A 27962-nucleotide genomic window follows, 5' to 3' on the forward strand; every position below is an offset into this window, starting at 1 on the left:
ATTATAGTGTACATAGTTTTAATATCCTCATTTGTTTCTGATTCATATGAATATTTTCCCATATAGCTGTGCTGTCTTTCTGATTTTGTCAAGTAAATTCACTATAATTCACTTCAACATTTTCTCATTATTGGCTATTTAAGTGATTTTCATCTGTTCACTAGAATAAATTTGAAAAGAGTTCAATAGAGAAATAATAAATAAATGCTTTTTTTCACTATTGTTTCTCCATTTTTCTGCCACAACCACACTGAGAAGCTCCAAGGCACAGCTTATATTATGAAAGCTATAGCTGGTTTGGCATTTGCTCTGGCACAAGATCACTGCATAGTTACATACAACTTAGAATGCACAATATTAGTTTGCGCTGGGTTTCCCTTGAAAAATATTCACTACAGCATGATGAATGTCAGTGTAGGGAAGTGTGCATTAAAACATGTATTTGAATCATTGGTTTTGTCACATTAGATTCCTACGTGTTTTGTCTTTTGTGAAACTTGGAACTAGTTTGCCTACCTAAAGATTTGATACAGTTGTAATAGTTTCTTTTTAAAAAAATTACCTCTTTGAGCTGGACACAGTTCTCCTTCCTGAACTCTGGTAACTCAGAACATTGATCTCGAGAGGATTGCACATGAACCCCATCTCAATCCATAGCTCAATATTGTGCCATGTACCTTCATTCCAGCCAAGACACAGAGAATTTCAGTTCTAGGTCAGCCCAGGCTTCCTCCAAATAGTTTTTGGGATTTCTAGTAGAATGGCTGCCTAACACATGTAAAGTCCTGAATTCAAATTCCAGGACCACTAATAAATAAATTAACAAAAATACCACCTTAAAAATGTTAATTTATATAAGATTATTTCTTTGTTGCTTTGTATGTTCCTCCCCCACAGTATAACCCCTGCTTTCACTGTATTTGATGTCGGTATAATTTGTCGAGGGGAAGGGGGGATAAACAAATTGTTTAAATAGGGATACAGGTGGACCCATTGCAACAATGAGATGTACAAGTCATTATAAAGGAGGAGGCTACAATGCTTGATAAGAAATGTACTCATTATCTTGCTCATGTAATTGTAACCCCTCTACAGTATTTGCACAATAAAAAATGTTAATATATAAGCAAACTAGAAATTTCTAGTCTTCCAGAACAAAGTTCTTGGTTATGTTTGTGCAGCACATTTTCCTGTCTTAGGACAGCATAGTATTTCTCTAACTCCTTGATAAACACTTACTGCCCTTGCTTATCTTCCCTATTGCTGGCATGCAAATAGGGGTGAGATGTGAACTTTGTTTTTTTCTTCATTTACAATTGTTACATCTTATTTTTATATATGTTTCATTTTTGCAAAATGTGACAACATACTGGAGTTGAATGGAATTATTTCTTTAAGGCAATAACTTAAGGTATACAGTAACATTTTTAGGCCTCTTGTGTATATGTAGCAGTTTTTTATATGCCATGTAATATTTTTACTGCTCCTATTTTATAAATGGAAAAAGCTAAATTCCATGGAGCCTATAATTTTGTTAAAATCACATGCTGATTTGATGTCCACTCCCCAAAAGACAAGAGCGTACAAATATTTCTACAATGCATGTAAATATGCTCGTGTGTGTTAACATCAACCTTCACTTCTGTAAAATATTTCATGTGTTCAAATTCCATATACTGAAATGTGATGATGATCTATATGTATCAGCCATTACCATATACTTAAAGATTGGTCTATATATGTTTGTATATGTGTGTGAATGTTCTCATTTTTGATAGCTGGTGGCAACAGGTCCAGAATCCTAGCTACTCTGGTGGTAGATCTAGGCAAAGAAGATCACAGTGCTAGCTTCTTGAACAAAGATAGCATGAGACCTTATCTAAGAAACGAAGAAAAACAAAATATCTGAGTTCATGACTGCAAAAGTGGACCCCTTGCATATACAAGTATGAGGCCCTGAGTTAAATCCCAAATAGTTAAAAAACAAACATGAGATCCTATTTTGCATTTCTATTATTCTTTTCAGCCACTCTTCCTGCCCTCCTTCTGTGACATTCTGTTCAAAATTTAAATATTTTTTGTCATAAAAATACTTAATTTTTTATTTTATTGTAAAGATGCTGTACAGAGGGGTTATAGTTACATGAGTAAGGCAATTAGTGTATTACTTGTGGATCATTATTACCCCTTCCATTGTTGTCCCACTATCCCTTCCCTCCCCCACCTCTTAACTCCCACACTCTTCCCCACACCACCCCAACCCCCCACCTGTAAAGTTCATTTCCAATGTACTGTCCTGTGCATATCATTGATGCTAAGTGAAATGAACCCCAAGATATGGACACAAGATGTCTGTTTTTGTTGTAATTGTTTTAAATGTACTATGTGATTTTTTTTTTTGTTTCCTGTATGTTCTTCCCCCTATGGTATAGCCCTGTTGTCTCTGTACTTGATTGTGGTACCCTGCATCTTGTATATACATTTGTCTAATCTGAGAAGGGGAAAGGGAATAACAAAACGTTGAAACAAGGACACTGAATGACTCATTGCAAAAATTTAAATATTGACTTACTTTTGTTGTTGTTGTTGATTCTTTCTTTGATTAACCAAAAATCCTTTTGAATGTCTGTTCGAGTTGTTTCCAGATTATTGCTGAATCATTTGATTTAGATTTTGAGGTTCTTTTCTCCATGGGGAATACACATAGAAAATACTCCTCTGACAAAAAGTACAATGAAGTCAAGTCTTTTTAGGATGCTAAGTAAAAATGTCCTAACTGAGATGTAAAATTCAAACACTTGACCCATTGTGAACTTGCTGCTTAGTTTTGAATAGCACTTAATAACTCTTATCATTTGTATCTTGAAAGTAATTAAAGGCTTTTTCACCTTTTGGCTATGCAAATGCCTTCGTAAAAGTCCTGGTTCTTGTCCTGATTCAAGAAATTCCTAATGATAGAAATTAATGTTAAATTATTGTAAGTTAAATCAGAACTACTTACAGTACAAACTTTAACAATAGAAACAATAGTTTAGTACATGCAGATCACATTTATATCCCTTAAAAGAAATCCATTAAAAATTTAATGTCTTATTTTTGACTTATTCTAATGTGCTATTTCATATTCAATGTAATTTAGCACAACTAAACATAAAAAAGAACAAAGATATCCCAACCCAACAAAAGAATGGATGTTGCTAGTTGCTTAGCTAGTCTGGGAAATGTCTGATAGCATCTTAGGTGCAGGCCTCAGATGGTAATAGCTTTCCTAAGGTCTTGTTAGCAGGAAACAAGGTTGTGCTGTATTGGCCATGTCTTTCTTCCCTAGGAAAAAGAAGAGTTGCCCCAAGCAACTCATATGCCAGATTGGAGCAGGCTTTGTTTTCCATCAATCTGTGGAAGGAAAATGAAAAAGAACAAAAACACTCCTCAAAAGACACAAACTACCTGTGAAAACACTTTGGAGAAAAACCAACAGATTCATGTTTTTCTTATGTGATGACTCATTGAAACATAAACATGTGACTTTGTAGAGTGACTGTTTTTCATGTAGGGGACCACTAACAAGGATGTAGTTAATCTTTATTTGATGCTGGGAGGGCCATTCAACTAGCATCTAACTGATGGAGTGGGAAAAGGACTTATAATTAGAAGGGCCAAGGCCTTCTCTGCCTTCTCAGTCAGTGATATGGAAAGAGTCAGTCTCAGGTTATGAATAGTGAGAGATACTTCCTTGGGTTGTAGAGAGAATTTGCTATTGATTTCTTAGACATTTTCCAGCTGAGCATAGTATGTTCTTTGATTCAGAGCTTTTCTTTCTATTCAAACCTTTAATAAGACTCATTACTAGAGGTCCACTGAACATTAACAGTAGCAGACTTTATTATCCTCCTCCAGATAGATGAGCCTATTGTCATAGGGGTTTTTTTTGTGTTGGTTTTTTTTTTGAGTCATCTCAAGAATACCTTTATGCTGAGATAAGCTATAATTTCAGTAATATTTTTTAAAAGTATCTTTAGGGTATAAACGTAAGAAAACTCAATGATATATAGAAAATTCTAGTACCTTTGAGTTTAAAAAGATTCTCAATAAGGAGTGTGATGGCTTGCTACTGTTTAAATACCACAACCATGTCAGCTTTCACTGATGACTTCTTGGTAAGTCACCAGCCTGTGTAGCTGAGTAAACTGTGTTGGGTCTTACAGTGATTAGGGGAATATCTTCTTAAATAAGTGATGTTGTGGTTCTTGTTTATTTGTTTGTTTTGAGACTTAGTCTTTCTGTGTTGCACATTTCTTATAGGCTCCAGTAATCCATTTCAACCTCCTAGGTAGGTGAGACTAAATTTTCCCAGCTCAGGTTAGGTTTATAAAGGCAATTTATTTTTACAATTGTGAATTTTGTGAAATTATTGTGCACTGTGATTGTGTATTGTGTGTGCGTGTGTGTGTGCACACGCAGGTGCACATACATGTGGGTATTAGAGTGTGAACTCAGAGCTTTATACTCTAACATGACTTTTTTTGCTAAAGGCTAGCATTCTACCACTTAAACCACACCTCCATTTCGAACTTTTTGGTCATTAATTGGAGATAGGAGCCTCACAAGTTTTTCTGCTCAGAACTATGATCTTCAGATCTCAGCCTCCTGAGTAGCTAGATTATAATCATGAACCACTGGCATCCAGTTGTATCAACTTGTTTTTGCCATCATGATTTCTTTTCCTTTGGATATATATCTAGGAGATAGATTGTTGGATCATGTATCTAGCAGTCAGCAACTGTGCTTATTCTTATTAAGCTGATAGAAAGCATTCTCATTAGTTTATTCTTTATATTTTAATGTTGTTTACCTTGTAATCATTGACACATGTTTAGCTTTTTTTTTTCCAACTAAAGACAAAGTGTTTGAAAAGTGTCTCTGGTTTACCTTTCAGAACCACCAGTTCCCATTGCCCCACCTCAGCTTGCTTCTGTGGGAGCAACCTACTTATGGATACAGCTCAATGCCAACTCCATCAATGGGGATGGGCCCATTGTGGCCCGAGAGGTGGAATACTGCACGGCGAGTGGGAGCTGGAATGACCGGCAGCCAGTGGATTCCACCAGTTACAAAATTGGGCACCTTGACCCAGATACAGAATATGAGATTAGTGTACTCCTCACCAGACCAGGAGAGGGTGGCACGGGATCTCCTGGACCAGCTCTCAGGACAAGAACAAAGTGTGCTGGTGAGTATGAAGAAATCTTCCACTAAACATCATGGTCTTTCTGGGCATTTGCCAACAATATTGGGATCATGAGGTCATTCATGTTTCCTCAGCCCTGTCAGTAACCTATATGTGGATTAAAATTCCCTTGTCCCTGAGAACAGTAAGCTAATAGTTTATGAACTTTGAAACCTGTAGACAATCTCTCTTAGCTCACCTCCACCTCTTTTTCTGTTCTTAATTTACACCTTGTTTTGGGTGCCATGTAACCATACTAGAATGCTCCCTAAAGATCTCAACAACTATCTATTGAATTATGTCTACCCAAAGGTTAGGCCCTCTTTGGCTTCCCCCTTTGTCTTAATTTTAAAGTTGATGGGGTTATAATCTGGGACAAGGGGTTTTTGAACAAGAAATTTCCTCATAAGCTTTGAGCACTGTGTTTTTACTAATGGATGGGTGATACAGGGCTGCTGGCCAGTGACTGGAAGAGTATATGGAACTGGAACAAGAGTGATCAGTGGAATGTGTATAGTCTTTACATTCTTAGATTAGGAAGTCCTTATTGTGCTAAACTTGTTCTACCGTTTTAATGAAAGTAGGATTGATGCAGAATAAAAGATAAGGTTTCTGGAAAATCAGAACATGAAGGAAACAACAGTTGGAGGTCTCCAGGTTGTTGCTGAACTGTGATTAAGGTAGACAAACAACACTGGCTCCTAAAGTTCTGTTTTGCCATACATATCAAGAGTACTTGTACTGAATTGTGTGCTGTACTGAGAGTCAGAGATTCTATGAAGCTTGATGAATTAAGATCAATGTCAATGTTTTTTTTTTTTTTTGTAAAAATTTAAAACTACAGGCATTTGGTGTCTGTGGGTTTCCAATACCATAAATTCAATCAACCTCAAATTGAAAATATTTGGGGAAAAATATCTATACTGAACTTGTGCAGATGTTCTTCTTGTCATTACATTTCATTTGCATTGTATTAGGCATTATGGGTAAGCTAGAGAATAGTCATACACTTACATATTTGAGGATGAGTGGAGGGGTTGTGCAGACACCATATAATTTTGTATAAGGAATTAGGGAAACTTAATATATATCCAGGAATATTTGTATCTACAAGGGATTGGAACCAATCCCCCCCCATGAAAACTGAAGGAAAATAAAAGAAAACTGAAGGGAGACTGTCTATTTGGTAATAATAGAAGAATGAAGATGCTTTCATTTTGTCTTTGTAGTTTAGATTATACTGCTTCTATTAAGTGAAATACTCAAGGGACAGTTCTGATTTTTGTTAGAACCAAGTACCAGTGGCACATTCTTGTAATCCTATTTACTCAGGAGGCTGAGATCTGAGGATCATGGTTCAAGGCCAGCCTGAGGAGACAATTCCATGAGACTGATCTTCAGTTAACCACAAAAAGTTGAAAGTTGAGTTGTGGCTAAAGTGGCAAAATGCCAGCCTTGAGCAGAAAAGGCTCAGGGATAGCACCCAGGCCTAGAATTCAAGTTCCAGGATTGGCACCAAAAAATAAAATTGTTAACAGAGGGAAAAGGTTTATTGTTTAGTTTTAGTTTTTGATTTTCAGCTTTTGGTTTTTTATTTTATTTTATTGTAAAGATGCTATACAGAGGTATTAAAGTTACATGAGTAAGGCAAGGAATATATTCCACTTTGGGGCATTTACCCAAATGATCACAAACAAGGCCATACTAAATCTACCAGCACAACTATGTTTATTGCAGCATTATTCATCATAGCTAAGATATGGAACCAACCCATATGCCCCTCAGTAGATGAGTGGATAAAGAAAATGTGGTATATATATATATTGGAATTCTATACTTCCTTCAGAAAGAATGACACTTCCCCATTTTTTAGGAAATGGAAAGACTTGGAAAAAATCATATTAAGTAAAATAAGCCAGTCCAAAAAAAAAGTTAGGTCCCATGTCTTCCCTTATTTGCAAGAATTAGTATGCATATAGGATAGTCTTATCAGATGAGCTGAAAAGCTGAAAATCTATGTACATATGTGCATATAAGAAATGAACCCCAAGATATGGACACAAGAGGTCTGTCTTTGTTGTTATTGATTTTTATTTAAATATTTTTTTTAATTTCCAGAGATTCCTTCATTGAATACAGTAATAGGCTGTTTTAGCAGATTCTGCCTTGGGTGTGCTGTACATCATCCACTAATTTCCCAGGCTCTACCCTGGTCTCTAGAACCCTTCATGCTGTAATAAGAACTGCTCTTCTAGATTGGTGCTTCCACAGTCCTGTTCAATGGCTTTGAGGAGAAAGAAAATTCTAGTTCTTTTTCTTACTCTCTTTTCTAAATATGTCATCTTCTGCTCACTAACTTAATACTCTCTTTAACTTATTCCATCCTCTTATTAGCATCCATCAGTTAGACAAAGGGTTTCAGTCTGACATGATCATATATGTATACAATGAATTCTGATCAGACTCACCCCTTCTATCACTCTCCTTAATCTTCTCTCCCCTGCTTAAACCAGTCTGAACAAGCTTCATTGTTCCATTTTATACACACATTCTAGGTACTTGTCATTATTTTTATATCATCATATCATATGTTATCATACAGTTATAGCTTTGCATAGGATTGCTTATGTCATTTTACAATATAAGAATTGCTTTCAAGTTTATTTGTGTCTCATGAAGCCTCCAAGGCATCTGTCCTGTGATTCTCATATTATAGATGGGGAACTGAACCCTCCATGAGTTTCCATCCACTTCTAAGCACCTTCTGTAAGAGAGAACTTCAATGTTATTTCAGAAAGTACTGTTTGGGGACTGGTGATAACATAGCTTCACCCTCTTTCTATGAGAAAGTTAGGATTTTGTTGTCGCATTGGAGAGGAAATGTGTATGATCTGGATCATTATGGTCACTAGCAGCCCCCCCTTTTTAGTTTTGCCAGTCCTGTTCTTTTTCCATATTTTTGCCTTTTCTCTTGATTTTGTCCCTGTACCTTTCAGCTATTAATATATTATACTATATAGTTCTCAATTATAATTCATGTGTATGTTCTCAGCAAACCCTTTGATAATACTGAATTATGTAGAAAGATATAGCTCCTAGAGATGCAGTATTTTTTATAATAGATTTGAAGAAATGAAAGGCCTGATAGCACCATGCCTTAAAGAATCAGACCTTAGCTGAACAAGGGGTCTTAGTGATGAAGCACTCTTGTTTATCTGGTGGTTGTCAACTGCATACAATCCTGTTGTCAGGCACCAACATTGGATGTTTCAGCAAAAGTTACCACTGAACAAGTCAGCCTTTGACAAATGAGGATTATATATTAGATGAGAGAGCCAAAGTTAGAAATCATAGAACATAGAAGGAGGCCTGTTGTTGGGGTAGGGCAAGAAGACTTTCTTTTTTTTTTTTTTGTCAGTCATGGGGCTTGAAGTCTGGGACTGGGCGGTATCCCTCAGTTCTTCAGTCAAGGCTAGCTCTCTACCACTTGAGCCACATTGCCACTTCTGGTTTTCTGGTGGTTAATTGGTGATAAGAGTCTCATGGACTTTGCCGCCTGGGCTGGCTTTGAACTATGATCCTCAGATCTCAGCCTCCTGAATAGCTAGGATTATAGGTGTGAGCCACCTGCACCCGGCAAGAAGACTTCTTATAAGAAGACATACAGCTCACTTTTACTGACCTGGCTTTTGAGAAAAGATCATTGATGGCTGCTGGTGATATGGGCAGACTTGTGGAAATCAGGGACACAAGGGAGAAGACAGATGTTGTAAGCTATAGACGAAAATGCAGGTGGGTCCCCAACTGTTGTTCAAATGGTTGGATGATATTTATGGTGTTTATATAGAACAAGTCATGGATTTGATAAACCTGGGAGTGGTTTGTCTTTTGACAGCTGTAGATGGAAGTGAATCTGATAGGATGGGAAGTTGAAGAAATGAATGTAAACTTATCCCACATGGTTTAAACAGCCATTAGTGAATAAGTATTAGTGAACAAGTCAGATCAATAAAACTGAGCATAGCATAAAGAAGATATAAACATGATTCTGTAATAACTAATTAATTTAAATATTCTGTATTTTATTTATTACTCCAGCAAAGATATTGCATTCTCCCTCCCCTCTAAAAAAGAATACCCCATTATAATCTTTGGTTGTACTAGAAAGACAAAATGTCAGTATTGAGGTGGTAGCCTTATTCTTCCAGTGCTGGTTGTATTCCTACAATCATTACATTTTTTCTGGTCCCTGCATTTTAAGAGATACAACATAGTCCTGCTTGTATCTAGGAGAAGTCAATCTTTATCAGCTATGTTGTGTACTTTACCCAAACAAAGAGGAGTCATGGAAAATTAAGGTGCACATTGAGCACATTGAGCAGGAGCCAAGTGATAAATAGTGAATTTGGAGCTGATTAGTAAAAATTGATGTTGTAGAAGATGATTTTTACATTCAAAATGACAGATCTGGTTGAACTTGAAGATTTCTTCAATATGAAAATTCTTTGAGTTTGTGTATATGTGTTGGTATTGGAGCTTGAACTCAAGGCCTCATATTCTTCCTTGGTTTTGTGATTCATAGCTGATGCTGTACCACATGAACCATGCTTCCACTGGCATTTTGCTGGCTAATTGAAGATAGAGTGTCACATATTTTTCTTTCCAGGCAGGCTTTGAACTGTGGCCCTTAGATTTCAGCCACCAGGGTTGGTTCAGGACTATAGGCATGAGCCACCCTCACCTGGCTTTGATATGATCTTTCTATAATTGATTCATTACGTATTATGTGCTCTAGACCTCCAATTTCATTTTGAATTTATCTTTACCTAAATGCTTCTGATCAAGGTTATCAAGCACTGCTTGGCAGACTAGTAGTTTGTGATGAACTTTTCAAACATCCATGCAGAGGTGGAAACATGATTAAGTTCTTATTATGGCTACATAGACTAATTTGAAGGTCTGTCTTAGACTGAGATTTGCTGCTTGGGTTTTATGCTAGAATAACACTTCATGATTAAAGCCACATGTTAATGACTGGTAAAACTGGATTCCGTAGTTAAGGACATAGGCCTTGGTATCCATGGGTGAATAAGCTCAGCCTGCAGACAGATAATGTGCTTCTAAAAACACAGTCTATTCTCTGTGCATTCCTTGTCTTATGTATCACAGAGCTTTATTGTAAAACTTTCACTAGCAAATAAATAGCACCTGCATAGAGAGCCTTAACTAAGATGAAATGTCAAAATAAAAGACTTCTTAAAATCTTTTATTATTTTAATTCCAAGGCTTCTGACATTGGCAACCTGATTACCTCAGATCTTTTTTTTTCTTTTTTTTTTAATTTAATTTAATTTTATTTGTGAACATACTGTACAGAGGGGTTACAATTACATGGGCAGGATAATGAGTACAATTCTTACCAAGCATTGCAGCCTCCTCCTTTGGTTTACCCTTCACATCCCTTCTGATCTTTTAAATATTAACGTCCTAACAAACCTAAAATCTGAGGACCACTTTTTTTGAGAGCTTGTTTGGAGGTTCTAGCAGGGGAGCGCAGCTACTCGTATACCCTTGACCAAAGACCGGTCCTCCTCTATCGGGGATGGTACTGAGCGCGCAGCTTCTGGAGGGACGCACATGGAGTGGTGAGGGAGGAAGGAGACACCCGCCTAGCCAGCCAGATCAGCCGAATCAACCCTGGCGATCAATGGGGTGACAGATGTCGCAGCCAGATCACCCTCACATCCAGGACCATTTTTTTTTATATCCCAACCTCATAGAATTAGTTGCTTTCAGCTGAGTATTAGTTTTTTAATATATATTTTATTGTAAAGATACTGTACAGAGGGGTTACAGTTATATGAGTACGTTTATGTAAGTACAGTTATAAGTACGTTTCCTTTCAAGCATTGTTACTCCCTCAGTATTAAGTTTTTGACAGACATCACTTGCCCATCTTTAAGATCCATTTGTTTTAACCAAGTGCTTGGTTTCCATGTATGTGCTACATTGCAGCCTGTATTATATCTTGGTTACACCTCTGAAACTTCATTTAGTTTCTTACATTAATATTTCAAGACCCCCATTTATTAGCTGCTCTCTGTGCTGTGGAATTGATATTTCTGTGCAGCTTAGAGATGCACTGTCATTGCCTGGTAGGTTTTTACAAGAATTATACTGTAGCTCACTTCCAGATGCTGGCTTCTTATGCTTCTGAAAATTAGTTCCAAGTACATGCAGAGGCCCCCATACGTGAGAGCTTGATTCTGTCATTTAGCTCCTCTGGTTCCACATCTGCCTCTAAATAGAGGTAGCAACACCTGCCCTAACTGCAGCAGCAGTGTGTTTCAAGGTCAGGGCAGATCTTCACTATAAAAGTATATTAGAAATGACAGAATTCTCTGCCTCTATGAGTTATTTTTTAAAGTACAATTACAATAAGGAGCTAGCTTAATGATTTATATACATATTTAGTTATTTTCCAGCTTTGCAGTTTGGCCATAGTTGGGTACCTTCAGAGAATTGAAATTGCTTCAGCATCCAGTTAAACAAAATGCAATTTAGTTTGTGATTTCTATTATATTTTCTATTCTTATAATTATGAGCTGCCAGTATATCCCAAGCTATTAAATTGTAGCTACTTGAAACAGAGAAAGGAGAGAGATTAATTTTTACAGTAGACTTTGTATGTGTTTTATTTGAGGACACTGCTTTTTATGCACCTGGTTATTTGTTATCTGTGGTTATGTGTCTTGTTAACAACTAGCCCCAGAAATTTAAGGAGGGATGTGATAAACAAATGATGAAATGAAACAATTAAAATGGATGACAGTGGAAAACAGCTGAACTCAGATGTGTTCCTTAGGTCTAATATAATTCAAACTCTTTGCAAAAAAAAAAAAAGGGGATTATTGTACCTTTTAAAACATTAATACGATATTTATGTAGTGCCAGGAACTCCCACAAGCCCTAACTTTAGAGCAACAAGACCTGATTTGTTTTCAGATTTGTGTGTGTGTGTGTGTGTGTGTGTGTGTGTGTGTGTGTGTGTGTGTGTGTGTGTGTGTGTGTGTGTGTGTGTGTGTGTGTGTGTGTGTGTGTGTGTGTGTGTGTGTGTGTGTGTGTGTGTGTGTGTGTTGGTGTGTCAGTGTGTCGGTAGTGGGCCGGGAACTATGAGCCTGGGTGCTGTCCCTGAGCACTTCAGCTCAAGGATAGTATTCTATCACTTGAGTCACAGCGTCACTTCTGGTTTTCTAGTGGTTAATTGGAGTCTCGCAGGACTTTCCTGCCCAGGCTGGCTTTGAACCACCATCCTTAGATCTCAGCCTCCTGAATAGCTAGGATTACAGACATGAGCCATTGGCTCCCTGCAAGATTTTTAATACTACACTTGGAGATAGTATTAGTGGGAGGGAACATGTAGGTAACCTATAGATATATACATACATACAAATGGATATTGCTATAACAAATAATTGTACAGCAGTAAGTGCTTTGAAGAGGAGGAATAGAAAAAGCAATATGTTCTCATCTTTTTGTGGTAAAATAAGATGAAAACACTTAAGCAGTTCTGTAAGTTCCTCAGTGGGAAGTACCTTCAACCCTTCTCTACAACTATTTTGTCTTTGCCAAATTGAAGCTCTTTTGTGACAAATTGAAATACCATCTCTGTTTTCCTCATGGCTCTGGCTGTCTGTGTGCTAACCACAATCCCAAAGTTCTTGTCTTTTTGAGAGACATCCATCTGAGAGACTTAACACATGCTTGTACGCACATCCATATTGTGGTGTGTGCAATTACACCATTTAGATGTTTCTTTGTGGACTATTCAGGGACTGAAGCTCTGACTGGCTTTCAGTTAATGATCTTTAAAGTTAAAAAATACACCTTTACAATTTAGAGAAAAATTGTCTAGTACACTACTCACTCCTGTGCACTGAAGTAGAGCATGAGTCTTAGAGGCACTGTGTCAGCCCACCCACACCTGCTACTCTGTCAGTGAAGAGTGATGGACAGAGGTGAGGGTAGTTTTATAACCTACCCTTTTGTACTAAGTGTGATACATTTGTTATACCTGCTTGTACAGTGTGTGCATTTGTCTGGTTATTTGCACCTAGTTAGAGACTTGTACACAATGGCAAATAAAATTTTGAATTTGTATGACATTAAAACCTATTTCTGATAATATTCAGGGGCAGAATTGCCAACAATTGGACCTTCTATTCCCTCATTTTGAGACATTTCACCTTCAGTGTTGTTTATTGTGTACGAGGCTGAGTACATGCAGACCTGCTGTGGGGTTCATTTTAGTTTGTCTTCTTTTATTTGTGATGGTGGTTGCCTTTTGCACTTAATGAATAAAATACATTTGTAGAGTTACCTTGTGTTATGGATATGGGCTTGTCCTTTGATGAATAAGCCACATACATCCAGCCAATGTCCCTTCATTGGTAGGACTCAACATTTTTAATAGGAATCTGTATAAATGTAAAAGCTTGTGATTCCCTTATTTTTGGCTAATACTTGGGCCTTCTCTCCCTTATAGATGTTCCTCTACCACTTTAGCCCTGCCTCTAGTCCAGGTGTCCATCCAGGCTGACTTAAGACTTAGGTGGTTTAGGTCTCAGTCTTTTGAGTAGTTAGGATTACAGATGTGAACTATTGGTTCCCAGCAAACCTGTGATTTCTTTTATGATCCACTCTGAAAGCATTTTAGTCTGTTCTATATGATAGTGCACTGTTGTACTAGATCTAGTCTAAATATCATGAAGTTTGGGTTAATATTGGTTCTGAAATATTAATTCCATGCATTTATCTAACTGTGATACTAAAGAGACTCATTTTAAATATACCTGATGAGAGTGATGGATTTCTTCACAAGGGGTATAATTGGAGCCCAAAGTCCATTCTGCCAGCCTTCAGCTACTTTTGCTCCTATCTGTTTATTTATTTATTATTCTTGTGGGAGAAAAGAAGTATTCAGTATGGAATATATCTGATCTTCAGTTAGTCTATGCCAAAACTAGTGTTGTCCTTCCCAAATCAAAGGTAGCCAGACTTGTCATTTGCATTTGTGCATGTCATCACCATTACAATATATATTCAGACTGTATTCCTGACCCAGGGAAACTTGAGGGCAGGAGATCTAATAATGGCTGTTATGCAGAACACACAAAGACTCAAGGACTTAATTGAACAGAATGTAATTTATTTTTAATTTAAGCTTATTTATAAGGGAAAAATTAAAAGTGTTCTAATTCTAAAACATCTCTGCCAAAGGGCAACATGTTTTTAATGCATGCCTAACACATTAAACCATTAAGAACCTTTTAAAATTACCAACATTAAAAGGGCATTAGAAGAACTTTCCCTGTTATACAGCAGATATAAACACTTTTTGCTTTGTATTGCATTGTACAGTATATGTAGGACAGGAGTGTACTAGGAATACACTACTTTTTTTTTACTGTAGGTACAGCCACTTAAGTCCTTTCCTAACAAATTTTCATGCCTGCCATTGACTAGACGAATGAACTGCAGGGCTAGAAAGGAACTACCTGACCCATTATGTAGAAAAATCTTAGCTGAGCCTCACAAAAAGTGCCAACAGATGGAGTTAGTTAGCAATTGGGCTTATCTGGAAGGTCAGGCAAGTCCTTTAGCTGTGAAAAATAAGTATGCTACTAATTCTTAGTTTCCCCAAAACTTGTTTCTGAAATCTTAGTAGGAAGCTTCCTGAATAGCTTTGAATAAACTGAGGAGGTAAAGAAATTTAAGCATAGTTGGAGATAGCCAGTCAATAGCCTGAAGCTAAGGTCCTAAAGGTGCTCTCATGGGCCATCTAATAATACTGGGTTGAGGAGGGAGTCACATAATCCTCCCAGATGGTATTTGACATGCCTGTTGGTTTTTGACTAGACTCCTTGTACTAGTGTTCTGCAATACCAGTTATTAGCGTCAGTCCAAAGTTTTGAACACTAGTTTTAGTATGTTGAGTGCATGCATGTTTGAGGATGCCTCTGTTTCCTGAAACAATATCCTTGAAAGACAAAAGGAAGATGTACAAAATCCTTGTGTCCATTGCCTTTTGCATCCTGAGATAGTCAATGTTTAAGGAAGAAAGGTTTATTTTGGCTTATAATTTCCGGGGTTTCTGCCCATGTTTAGATGACCCATTGCCTTAGGCCTGTGACAGCTCAGTACTTCATGGTAGGAAGCCATAGCACAAGAAGATGCTTACCTTATGGTGGATTGGAAGCAACACAGTGATGAGTGAGAGAGCTATGGTCACCCCTAATGATCTCATTTGCTTCAATGAGGCTCCACCCCTTCAAGGTTCCACCACTTCCCAGTAGTGCTATGAGTTGGAACCAAAGTTTCAATACATGGACCTTTTGGGGATATTTTAGCTCCAAATTGTATTAATCATCCTCAGACCATTTTTTTTGGGGGGGGTCCAGCCATGGGGACTGAACTCTGGGCCTGGGTGCTGTCCCTCAGCCTTTCTACTCAAGGCTAGCGCTCTACCACTTGAGCCACAGCGCCACTTCCGGCTTTTTTCTTTTTGCTTATGTGGTGCTAAGGAATCAAACCCAGGGCCTCATGCATGCAAAGCAAGCGCTCTACCACTTAGACACCTTCCCAGCCCCCTCAGACTATTTTTGAAGACATTCTAGGCCATTAAAAGTCTTCCTAACATCTCCTACGGATTTAGCAAGAAGATATAGTGGTAATGAAATGAGTATTTTTGTAAATTGGAGCAACTGCCATACCTCTGTATTCCATTTATGACACAGTAGGATTGCATTTGCAATCCCTTTGTTAACATTTATAATACAATGGAATTTTGTTCATAATCAATATGTGCTTCATGTTTGGAACTAGATGCCCATTTAAATGATCACAAAGGCTTATATTTGTTGCTACCATTCACAGGAGACAGTTTTCCCTTGAGGAACTTTTACTTTGGTGTCTGACTGAATTTGGGTGAGTGCTGATACTGATAGTAAGAATAAGGTCCCTCAACCAATTTTCACCCTTCTTAAACTTGAGTTTTCTAAATATGTGGTCAGCTTTCTACCAATAACAGCTACTTCTTTCTAACATTATGGCCTGGTTATCGTATCTACTGAATCTTATATAGCCATGTTGTCAAGATCTGATCAGTTTATAAAATTGCTCTTCAATAAAACTGAGCATTCATACTGACCTGGTAAAAATCTTCTAATAAGATTTTAAGTTGAATAGATTGAGTTTTGATATACATACATACATACATACATACATATATATATATATACACACACACACACCTACACACATATACATATATATAAAACTTCATGTACATATACATCAAGTTGCAGTTTAAGTAAACCAAATAATCATATATTTTCAAGCTAATGCCAAAAAGATCATATGTTCACTGAAATACCGAATATTTTTTTCTTTCATGTATTAGTCAGTAGAAAGTTAGAAAACAGCTTCGTAACCCAGAATTACTTTGCAAGTGACAGAGAATACAGAAAACCACAAATGCCTTATTCATGTGTGAGATGTCATTCCATAGTAGTGAACTTGCTTAGTGATGTGATAAGTGTTTGTAGCACTTTTATCCTGAGGAAGAGCACCACTTCCATCATTAATACCAACAAGATAGCCCAGAACGTGCAAAGCTGGATAACAATTTTATATGAGCAGCATGACTGGGGGACCATTTTCCCTTTTGCTCATTTATACATAGATCTCAGGTTAAAGACGTGAGAGAATTGCTGCTGATAGAGCTAGGGCATTGAGGCACACAGTAACCATGAAGATGATTTTTGAGCTTCTCTTGCTTATATTCTGTGTTCTGGAACCAAGAGCAGAGAGCTTGTCTCAGGTGGTTTTTGTGTGCAGAACATTGCAGGAAATGCTTACTCACTCTTCACTTCCCAGTTGTTGTGCCTGGAACCTCAAGTTATAGCATGACCCAGGACTATTGGTCATGCAAATGGAAAATAGGTAGATTTTTGCCGTTGACCACATATCTATTTGCTTCTGTCCATTGTCTGCTTACATACTGATTCTCTCTCCTCTTATTAAACCAATTCTCATGTGGTTTATCTCCATTCACGTTAATATGTAGCCCATTGGTACACATTTTGTGGCCGTCCTCTAGGGTTGGATTACTATATTATAAGGAAAATGCCACCTGTGTTTTTAAAAATGAAATTAATAGGAGGAAAAATAAATGAGAGCCAAAACTGTGTGTGTGTGTGTGTGTGTGTGTGTGTGTGTGTGTGTGTGTGTGTGTGTGTGTGTGTGTGTGTGTCGGTTGTGGGGCTTGAACTCTGGGTTTGGGTGCTATCCCTCAGCTCTTCAGCTCAAGGCAAGTGATCTACCTCTTGAGCCACAGCGCCACTTCTGGTTTTTTGAGAGTCAAACTTTTATAGTAATAACAGGTTATAAAAGCTTGATGATGTGTCAGATATTTAGTTTATGAAGGTTAACTGTGATCCTTTGTTTGTATAACATTTTTATAAATTAATTTGGGAATAAAATGGTAATTACCTAGTATAATAAATTGCAAGCTAATAGCTTTAAACTGAATAATGCATACGAATAAATTTAAGCTACAATACAAGGAATTTTATTAGGAAGTATATTTACACCTACTTTTAAAACAAGAAAGATAATAGGACTTTTTGATATCAAAATTGCTTATCACTCAGCCATTTTAATGCCCTGGTAAAATGGGCACTATAAGTAATATAATGTGTTCTGGCAATGTATTTCTTTTTAACAAATAGCAATATTTCTTTCCTATGGATATGGACAGGTGACTGTACAGATATTTATAGCTGGCAGTGAAAACCCTTCCTGGCATAAGTTATTGCTGGAATAAATATAAATGTTAGCTATGTATTTCTATTATATGCCATTTCAATATCTTTTATTACTCCTAATGTGGATCAAATGTGTTCATCATAACTAACCTATTATGCATTAATATTTATTTCTTGTTAATTATATACTTTAATTATTGATGTTATAGATTTCATATACAAACAAATAGACATATATTATGCTGAAAGTTAACAGATTTTCTTTTAGTCCTTTTCCTGGAAAATAAATCAGTTACTTGTTTCGGTCAGTTTTCCCTGAGATAACAGATAACCATATTAATCAATATATGGAGATAAAAGGTTGATACTTTTTCTCAATGGTTTCACTTGATGATTAGTGGGCTCCATTTTTCCAGTCTGTGGCAAATGAGCATGTCATGACAGAAGCACATGGTAGAGAAAAGCCATTCATTTCATGTCCAGGAACAAAAACAGACGTGTGTGTGTGTGTGTGTGTGTGTGTGTGTGTGTGTGTGTGTGTGTGTGTGTGTGTGTGTGTGTGTGTGTGTGTGTGTGAGTGTGTGTATGTGTGTGTGTGTATGTGTGTGTGTGTATGTGTGTGTGTGTGTGTGTGTGTTGGTGTCTAAACTATGTTAGTACTTAATGTGTATTCCCTTGCAGCTACTCTCTATGCTCACGTAAGCAAATGAGTATCAGTTTATGTCCCTGCTTCTTTACTAATCCTAACAAAATGCTGTCATACTGTGTATATATTTCTGTACCTTGCTCTCATGTCTATTTCTATTCTTTGAACATCTCTCTAGTTGCTAGAGTTGAAAACAGTATGTGTACATTAAACTCATTTTTATTAATAGCTATTTATTATTGTATGCCCTCATTTACTAAGCCAACTCTCTCGATAGTCATTGTCCACTATTAAAAATATTTCAATAAGTATCTATAAAGTGTGTGTCCTCTTATATTCATTTTTTATTTTGGTAGATTACAGGTGTGTGTGTGTGTGTGTGTGTGTGTGTGTGTGTCTGTCTGTCTGTCTGTCTGTGTCTGTGTATATGTATGCTTGAAGTCAGGTGAACACTGTTCCTTAGCTTTATCATTCAAAGCTAGTGCTCAAAGCCATAGTTCTTCCAGCTTTTTGGGGGCGGGGGGGCTGGTAATTTAGAGATAAGAGTCTTGCGAAGTTTCTTTCCCAGGCTGGCTTTGAACCATGATCCTCAGAACTCAGCCTCCTGAGTAGCCTACATTACAGAAGTAAGCTACCAGCACCCATCTAGATTACAGATTTAAGGCAGAATTTCCAAACCAGTAATACATGTGTTTAAGAGTTAATAGATTGTAGCAAATTACATCCTTTCTTGCTTTTCGGTGTTGCATGATGTAACCCAGGAACATGCCAGATAATCTAGTTACATTAGCCACGATGAAAGCAGAAGAGACATAACTGAATTCAAATGCCAGCATCTCATTTTGATTTGCTTCACTTATTTGTTAATCTAGTCAGCAAATATTTATTGAGCATCTTTTATTTGACAGGTACTTTCCTAGGCTTCAAGATTACAGGGATATATAAAACAAAGTAGCATACCCTCATGGACATAGCTTTTACATTTATCCAGTTCTCTATTGATTTTCAGTGCATGCAAATATTTACATGATGGAAAGTCTGTTGTGATTCCAAGAGCAGTTGTAGAGATGAGGATCTTGAGGCAAACATAAACATTAGGAAAGACAGGAATTTTACAAATAAATTGTTCTAATCAGGATGTTTGAGTTGTAATGAAAACTGCTCAAATAGCAAGGCTAAGCAATAATTTAACTTGTATTAGCATGTATTAATGAGAAATCCATAGTAAGTCATGTATTACATGTTGTTTATTAGTAGCTCAGGAGTATGACCAGGAGATAGGTTCTTTCCAGATCTCAATTCCATGAGCTTCAACTTATGGTAATAGTAGCCTCATGAAGCAGCTTAATTTACATCAGCAGAGTTGATAAGGAAGCATTTGCCCACACATGGAATATAATTTCTTTCTGTAAGTTATTTAGGTTATTAAATACCAGGACATTTTCATTTAGTGTACTTGTTCTCTAGCACTAATGTTTGAAACAGAGAAAGGTAAGTTAGAGAAAGGGATAGTAATTTCCATTTCCATCCAGTTCCTAAGTAACGTTGTTGTTGCTGGTGGAGAACTGACTTTAAATGATGAACATGCAACACTATACCACATACCTGATTCAGTGGCCAAAATCTAGAACATTGGCCACCCCAAGTGCAGGCACATATGTAGCCCATCAGGACCCCTCATGTAGAATGTAGCATGATACAGCACCTAGGAAGATGAGATGATTCTTGCTTTCCAGTCTGTTAACCCATGAGTAAAAAACATATCCACACAAAAACCTATACATAGCCACTTTATTCATAATTACCTAAAGTCCTTCAGTAGGTAATGGATGAACAAATATTCAGACAGTGCAATAGTATTCATCTCTAAAAGAAATGAGGGCCCAACCCATGAAAAGACAGGAAAGAAACTTAAATGGACCTTCCTGAGGGGAAATGACCATCTGAAAATGCTATGTAAAATATGATTATAATTGCTTGGAGATATAGTAAAAGGGAAGCAAAATTTTAAAAATTACAGTGGATGCCAGGGATTAGGGAATAGAAAGGCATGAATGGGGAGCCCAGAAGAAAGAGCACTGAGACAATTCTGAATGAAAATAATGATGGATGCATGTCACTATACACTTATCACAAATTGTAGAATCTACAATAATGAGGAGCTCCAGTGTATGCCATGAATTTTGATAGTAATGGGTCAAGTGTAGATTCATCACCAGTAACAAAATACAGCAGTGTGGTGTTGGATGGTGGTAATAGAGGAGGCTATTCATGTGGGGGAACATAGGGCACAGGGATCTCTTCGCACTGCCTTCTTGTTACTGTGAGGCTAAAATTGTTTGGATAAATTAAGTATGTGGGAAAATCAAAGACAAATCAGCCTTGGGAAGGAAAGGAGGAAAAGTGACTGACAATGTCCACTATGCAAGGTGAAGTGAACTCAATGCATTATTTAAAGTAAAATGACTAAAGAAATTGTGTAAGATTTATTTTTTATCTCATGTAGATGTGTTCAAGTTGTTAAGTACTATCTTGAATCTGAATTAAGATCTAAAAGTAACCTTGCTTTTCATTTCATTTGAGAAGATGAGTGGAGTTGGGCGTGATTGGGGGAATTGTGAAAGAGATGGCATTGATCAATATGTGTTGTACTCATAAACTGACATGCTGAATTGAAACTTCTTTGTATACCTACTTAACAATAAATTAATTAATTAATTTAAAAAATGTTTGACTTGCCAGGTGCTGGTCGCTTAAGCCTCTATTCTTAGCTAACTCAGTAGACTGAAGAGCTTAGGATGTCAGTTTGAGGCCAGTCTGGGCAGGAAAATCCATGAGACTCTTTCCTCCATTACTTCCAGTGTACCAAAAAGCAAAAAAGAAATAAGAAGGAGGAAGCAGAGGAAGGAGAGGAGAGAGGAGAGGGAGAGGAGGATGAGAAGGAGGAAGAAAATAAAGAAGAAAGGGAGGAGGAGGAGGAAGAGAAAAAGAAAAGTAGCAGCTGGAAATGGAACTGTCACTTAGGCTTAAGTGGTAGAGCACTAAACTTAAGTGAGAAATCTAAGAAACAATGCCCAGGACCTGAGTTTAAGCTTCAGTTCTGTCACATATATTTATAAGCTTGACTTTAGCAGGGATACTAGAATATTTACCTATCAGGATCAATTCGAAACCCATTTTTCATACTATTGTGAATCTGACTATGATTCTATTTATAAATGTGATTTGTAGAACCTGAAACGCTGCAAGGATTCTGGGATGCAATTCCTTGGGGAGTTTCCCACCGTTGTGCATATCTTGCAAGCAAAGACCCTGAAAGCCTTTGTTCTGGATTATCTTTCAGAGATGTTTGTGTCAAACATAGCACTGAAAAATGGAGATGGTGTATATCAGGATCATAGGAACATAGGACAAGCTCCTACTAACCTGGGAGGTATAACTTGGTAATGCTTCTTCTATTCTGACCTGTTATCTCCCTTCCACCCCTGTGCTCTACCACTTCATCCACACCTTACTTCCAGCTTGTTACTCAGGCTTCTGAACCCTGTTCCTCAGATCTCAATTTCCTGAGTAGCCATCACTGTCTACTGTGTATCTCTTTTGCTCTTTAAAACAGATGTTTTAGTAATGTGAAATTGTCACTCCTGTTCTATACATTATCAATATCATACCAGAGCCTTACAAATAGTGATTCATCTCAGCTTTAATTATTAAAAAGATTTCTATCAAAATGTTAAGGTTAGGATATTACACATTATGAATGCTGTGTGTGTATGTACTGGAGTATTTTTCATACAAATTCAAATATAGCCTCATGAATTTTTTTCTATATTTCTTTTTTTAAACAATTTCTATTCTCAGAAATGCTTCTAACAGCTTGGAGGGAGGGAGGTATAACCAACAAACAAGACCATATTTCACCCAGGAAGCTGACAACATGACTATGGGCCATACATACCTGCTTCCACTGAGCCATCAGACTGTGGCAAAGAAAATTGAATGTTGCCTGGGCAATCTCATCTATAAACTGTGTCTTTAATTTTATCACTGGCTATATTGAAGCTGGAGCAGTAAAGTGTCTGGAAACCAAAGCGTGCAAGAGGATGATCTCTGCAGATGAAACCACTGACCCACCATTGCCATTTCTTGAATTCTGTCCACCTTGGTCTGATCCTGTGTAAGTTTACATGACAAACAAGTATTCCCTCTTTAGGAGACAATTCTTCAGCTTCTAGGAAAGGTTTCTAAAGAAATTTCCTGGAGCAGTTACTTGCATGAAATTATTGGTGACCTATAATGCAGAAATTCCAGCAGTTGTTCATGAGAAATCCTCAGTTAGACACATTGGGAAGCTTTTTTTTCATGCCTATGGGGAGTTAGACCTAAGGTACTCTTTCAGGCAGATTCTGAGTGCCAGGTGTTTCCTTTGAGACAAACAGTTAGCATGTTACATGATAAATTGATGAGTCAAAATCTAAAATATTTGTTTAAGGTAAGCCTTGTCTACCCAAAGACAATATACATCCCATTAATTGTGTTTGCATTACTTATCTTTTCCTAGCAGTTTATTTTTAGAAAATGACATCATTTGAACGAGCAATACTAGAAATGATACACAAAGTCATTAATAAGAATAGCAAAGAATATGAATATGCCTTCGTCACCTTTCAGTGTGCTGGTGGAAGTATGGAGACATCATGGAGAAGATTGGGCTGTGTGGCAAGAGGCATGAAATGCATTGCTGTAATGAATATGACTATTTTTCATCAGTCTTGCTACACGTCCCTCTCTGCCTCTCACCAAAGTATTCTTTCTGTCAGCCTCATAAACTACCCACTCATTCTACCCCAAAATTTTGATTCACCTGCAGCTCTTCCCTCTTAATTTCCTAACCTATCTTCAAGTCCCACCTATTTTCTATCCTGTAAATCACTGTGTTTGGAGAATTTCACCGCAGAATGTCAGCCTGCCCTCAGCCTTGCCATGGATTACTATGGCCATTTATAGATTACCATCCCATGTTCCTTCCCAGACATCTTTGCCTTGTAGTCACAGATTCTTTAAAAATGCTAGTTCAAGCCAGGTGCTGGTGGCTCATGCCTATAATCTTAGGTACTCCGGAAGCTGAGATCTGAGGACTGAGGCTCAAAGCTAGTCTGGGCAGGAAATTTCTAGTGATGCTTATTTCCAATTTGCCACCAAAACCCAGAAGTGGAGCTATGGTTCAAGTAGTAGAATGCTAGCACTGAGCAAAAAATTCAGAGACAGTGCGTAGGCCCTGAGTTCAAGCTTCAGGATCAGCACACTAAATAAGTAAATAAATAACTAAATAAATAAGTGCTAATTTAGTCACACTGTTTCCAAACTTTCTTAATGGACGGCCAGTGAGATATCAGCTGCTTCATATGCCAACTGACCCCTCCCTCACTTCTGTGTCCCTTCCCTCCCTAACTGTCCTCCAGCTAGACAAAGCATGTTACATGGTGATTTCGTATGTTTTTCAGTATTCTTCTAGTAGAACCTAAGCTCTGGGCATATACCTGTATCCTTTAGAGCTCCTGAACTATAGAAGGTACTCAAGGAATATCATGAATATTGCTCCTTAGACCCTTAACCCTTGCAGCAACACTTTCCCTCATCAAGTTACTCTTTCATGACTTAGAATATAAAGATATCACTCTTCCCCACTGCTTATCGGCAGTGCTGAGCTATCCCTGCCCATGATCTCTCCATCATTCTCCACTTATTTATTTTGCCCTGCCTTCTATCATACCTGTTATTATTTTGCACTGGTGGGGATCTAGCCATGGAATTTGCCTGTTGCTGGACAAGTGCTCCACCAAAACCACCCTTCTATCTCCTGTTATTTAGTTATTTCTTAAACATCTGGTCTCTCTGTTGCACAGGAAGCCACAGGGCCTTAGAAACTGTGTTGGTCTTGCTCACTGGTGCTCAAAGAGCACCTAGCTGAGTGCAAACTTTCAAGATGAGTCTACATCATTCAGAGTTTGGATCAGTATCTTATGAGCTGCAAATGTTCATTTTTTTTCCTTGGTAGAACCACTAGCATTTGTGGAAGTATGAGAGACAGTTGAATACCTGAGCCCATACTCCTGTATGTTTCCCACTGCCCTGTCAGCCTCAGGTCTCTGCCCCCTTACTCCCCACTGGGTGCTGAGGAGTGTTAGCCATGAGTGCCAGCCATGAGTATGTAGTGTATGAAGGTTAGGGATACAGAGTTCTCAGAGAGTTAATAAGAGTCAGGAGTCTTCTGTAAGAGGCCTACGTATCAGGACATGGCATGGATACTGGTTCCCCATAGCTCCTATTTCAGTCCTATGGAAACTTCAACATGAGCTTCTGGAATCCATCATCCTGAATTTCTTGCTCCTACCTCTCTGTACCCTGTCACATGTTATTCCCTGTCTCACAGACATGTTTTCCTCCTTTTTTGCTACTTGTCAAATATAACCATCTTTAGTGGAAAGGAACTGGACTGACTTACTCACCAGGTAAACCCAGTGCCCTATTCTCTGGCAGTAACAGTTTGAATCCAGACAGTTATCATTTGTATTGTAAATCTCTTTTCCCTCTCTGGCTCTGTCATTAGTTTCTAAAAGCCTTTATCCTATTTTTCTTATTTCATGTGTTCCAGTTCCTAGCACACACGAGAGACCCAAAAAATACTTGAAACATTTATATTCCTGCTCCTGGTATGGTCTAGAGGAGCCGGTTTTTAGCTTGCAGTATATTGCCTATCTTCTTGCCACTAACCTTTTTTAAGGAAATAATCTGAGAAAGGTCATTACCAAGTTATCTCAGCACTTACTTAATGTGTGTTTAGCTGCTTTACTGTCACATAAAAGCATGTGGTAGTAAAATAAAGTAATAAAGCTGTCAATAAAAGCTCTACTTCCACTCAATGTTTAATGCTAAAGAGCAAGAGGCATTTGAGATTTTTACCCATAATAGTAAATTGACATTATCAAGGTTGGTAGATGATCAATTTGCCTTGAAATATTATTAACTTGATGAATAAAAGTGTAAATTGTTAGAAAATGGTGTTCTGGAAAGCAGTGTGTTTCAAGGTTCCTTTGGAAACAGTCTACAAATAAAATCAGGATGCCAGGCAGCTTCATCATGTGAACCTGCCTGGTCCTCTTAGGACAGAACAGCAAGGACTGCTGGTCAGCCACGTAGCCACTGAGGTATCAAAGCAAAATCTTCATCAGAATTACCTTCTTTAGGGCATTTTAGTTTATAAGTTATCACCACATCCATTTTCTTACATAATCGTCCTTATAATTACAAGGTAGATGACAGTGCCCTCTCTTTGCAAATCAGGAAGCCAAGATTCAGAGAAGGTATGTGACACTCAGAGATCACATACACCACAGATAACCATCCAGAATGTGTTTGAATAAAAAATGGGGTCTTCTTATTAGACATAGCTAATTTATTGCTAAAATACCTATCAGTTCCAGTAAATACAAGTATGTGACATAGTTAGAAAAGTTACCATCAGGATTAATATTCCAAGAGTAGCCCGGGATGGGAGGATACTGGGATATCAGAGTTGAGTGCACACAATCTCTCCATTTACCCGTACCAGCGACCCACCTAGGGGAGAATGTGAGATGCAAATAAAAGTTCTCTCTGAGTGTGAAATTCATTTTGGCAAACTTCAACCCATTGTCCCTGACAGTATCCAACTTTCAGAATTCCCCAAGAAAGTAAACCTTTATTTCAAAATCATATTTTGAAGTTGGAAGATAAAAGAAGAGCTGTCTCAGGCCTAGTGCTCAAACAGATGGACAAAAATCATGTTTAAAAATTTGGCAAGCTTATTGGAATTCAAAATGAATGAGGATAACAGGTTCCCCCATAGTTCCACGTCCTCAGTATTGTGGAACTTGGTTTAAAGCAGTTTAGCTTAGCCTAACACAGAAAGGAATCAAAGCCTTTTGCAGGAGTTTGAAATGTGTGTCATTTTTTGAGGAAAGTGAAAAGCAGATTTCTTTCTTTTATGTACCTGGTCACCTAGGAATAGGTTTTATTCTGTGAGTCTTGGTCCAGTCTTTGAAAAAGCAGCACAATAGACTTCATTCAAACCAGTGGGTATCAGCTGTTGGTTGGACAATACATCCTACTACCTGATTCTGTATTCCTGGAAGAAACACATTGTTGTGGGGATTGGAAGGCATGCATGAGTTGGGGCAGCGATCATATGTCCTATGCAATGTCTGGTTGATGAGGAGTCATGGCTTATTAGATTAGCACCAGGGAATGGGGCTACCAATTGATGGCCACTAAACTCCAGTGCCTACCTGCGGTGATATGGAAATTTACATTGTCAGTGTTTTGATTTTAATTGGTTCATAAAATTCAGGAAAAGTGAGTAGATTTTAAATTCAGTGTTACATTTATAACATACTTTTAAAGATGAAAGAAAATATATGTCAAATTCAATATCATGATTCATACTTTTAAATTTTATTTTATTGTAAAGGTGATATACAGAGGGGTTATGATTCATTTTTATTCATTATCTTCATTAATTCATTTTGAAATTTCATAAAGTTTATTCTTCATTGATATCTTTAAAAACAAGTATATATTTGAAAATAGAAATAATTTAGATACTTTTAGTAATCTGAATTTTTTGATAATCATAATTTTATTATTAGTTTATGAATTTGTGATAAAATGTTATATATACATAGCTATTAGCCATTTTTAAGTATAACTCCATGGAATTAAATATATTCACATTGCTGTGTGACCATCACCTCATACCCCAAACATTTTCATTATTCCAAACTTAAACTGGGATGTTGTATTACCCCTGTTTATTAATCAGGAAGCTGAGAATCTAACTTGTTTAAGGTCATGACCTTACTTAATATTTTTATTAGCATACATTACCTATTTAAGGGGGGATTCATTGTAATATTCCCACAAATGTAAGTAATGTAGTCCCTGTCCATCATTGCCCCTGCCCTGCCTGACCCCTTCCTATTACAATTTCAGGAGATTTCATTATTCTGTTTTCATACTTGCTGACAATCTATTTCCATCATCTTTTATTATTATGAAACATTACCAGACAACAGTCTCCATTCCTCCTCTGATTCAGCTTTGGCAACCTTTATTTACTGTACCTGTGCATTTCCTAGTCCTCCATATCACATGTAATTGGATTCGTGCAGTGTGTGTCCTTTTGTGTCTGGCTTATTTCATTAAGTATGATGCTTTCAAGATC

The 27962-nt window shown here is 37.4% G+C and overlaps 1 protein-coding gene across 13 annotated transcripts in view; it reads left to right on the forward strand.

Moving 5' to 3' along the window:
* Ptprm (protein tyrosine phosphatase receptor type M) overlaps positions 1 to 27962 on the forward strand; it is an 832110-nt gene that overhangs the window by 379995 nt on the left and 424153 nt on the right. For all 13 annotated transcript variants that reach the window (XM_070029553.1, XM_070029556.1, XM_070029555.1 and 10 more), the window contains one exon: positions 4937 to 5230. In XM_070029553.1, the coding sequence (XP_069885654.1) occupies positions 4937 to 5230 (294 nt within the window). The remainder of the gene's footprint in view (positions 1 to 4936; positions 5231 to 27962) is intronic.

This window comes from Dipodomys merriami, unplaced genomic scaffold (genome assembly GCF_024711535.1).
Source record: "Dipodomys merriami isolate MVZ:Mamm:240054 unplaced genomic scaffold, mDipMer1.0.p SCAF_2, whole genome shotgun sequence".
Lineage (NCBI taxonomy): Eukaryota > Metazoa > Chordata > Mammalia > Rodentia > Heteromyidae > Dipodomys > Dipodomys merriami.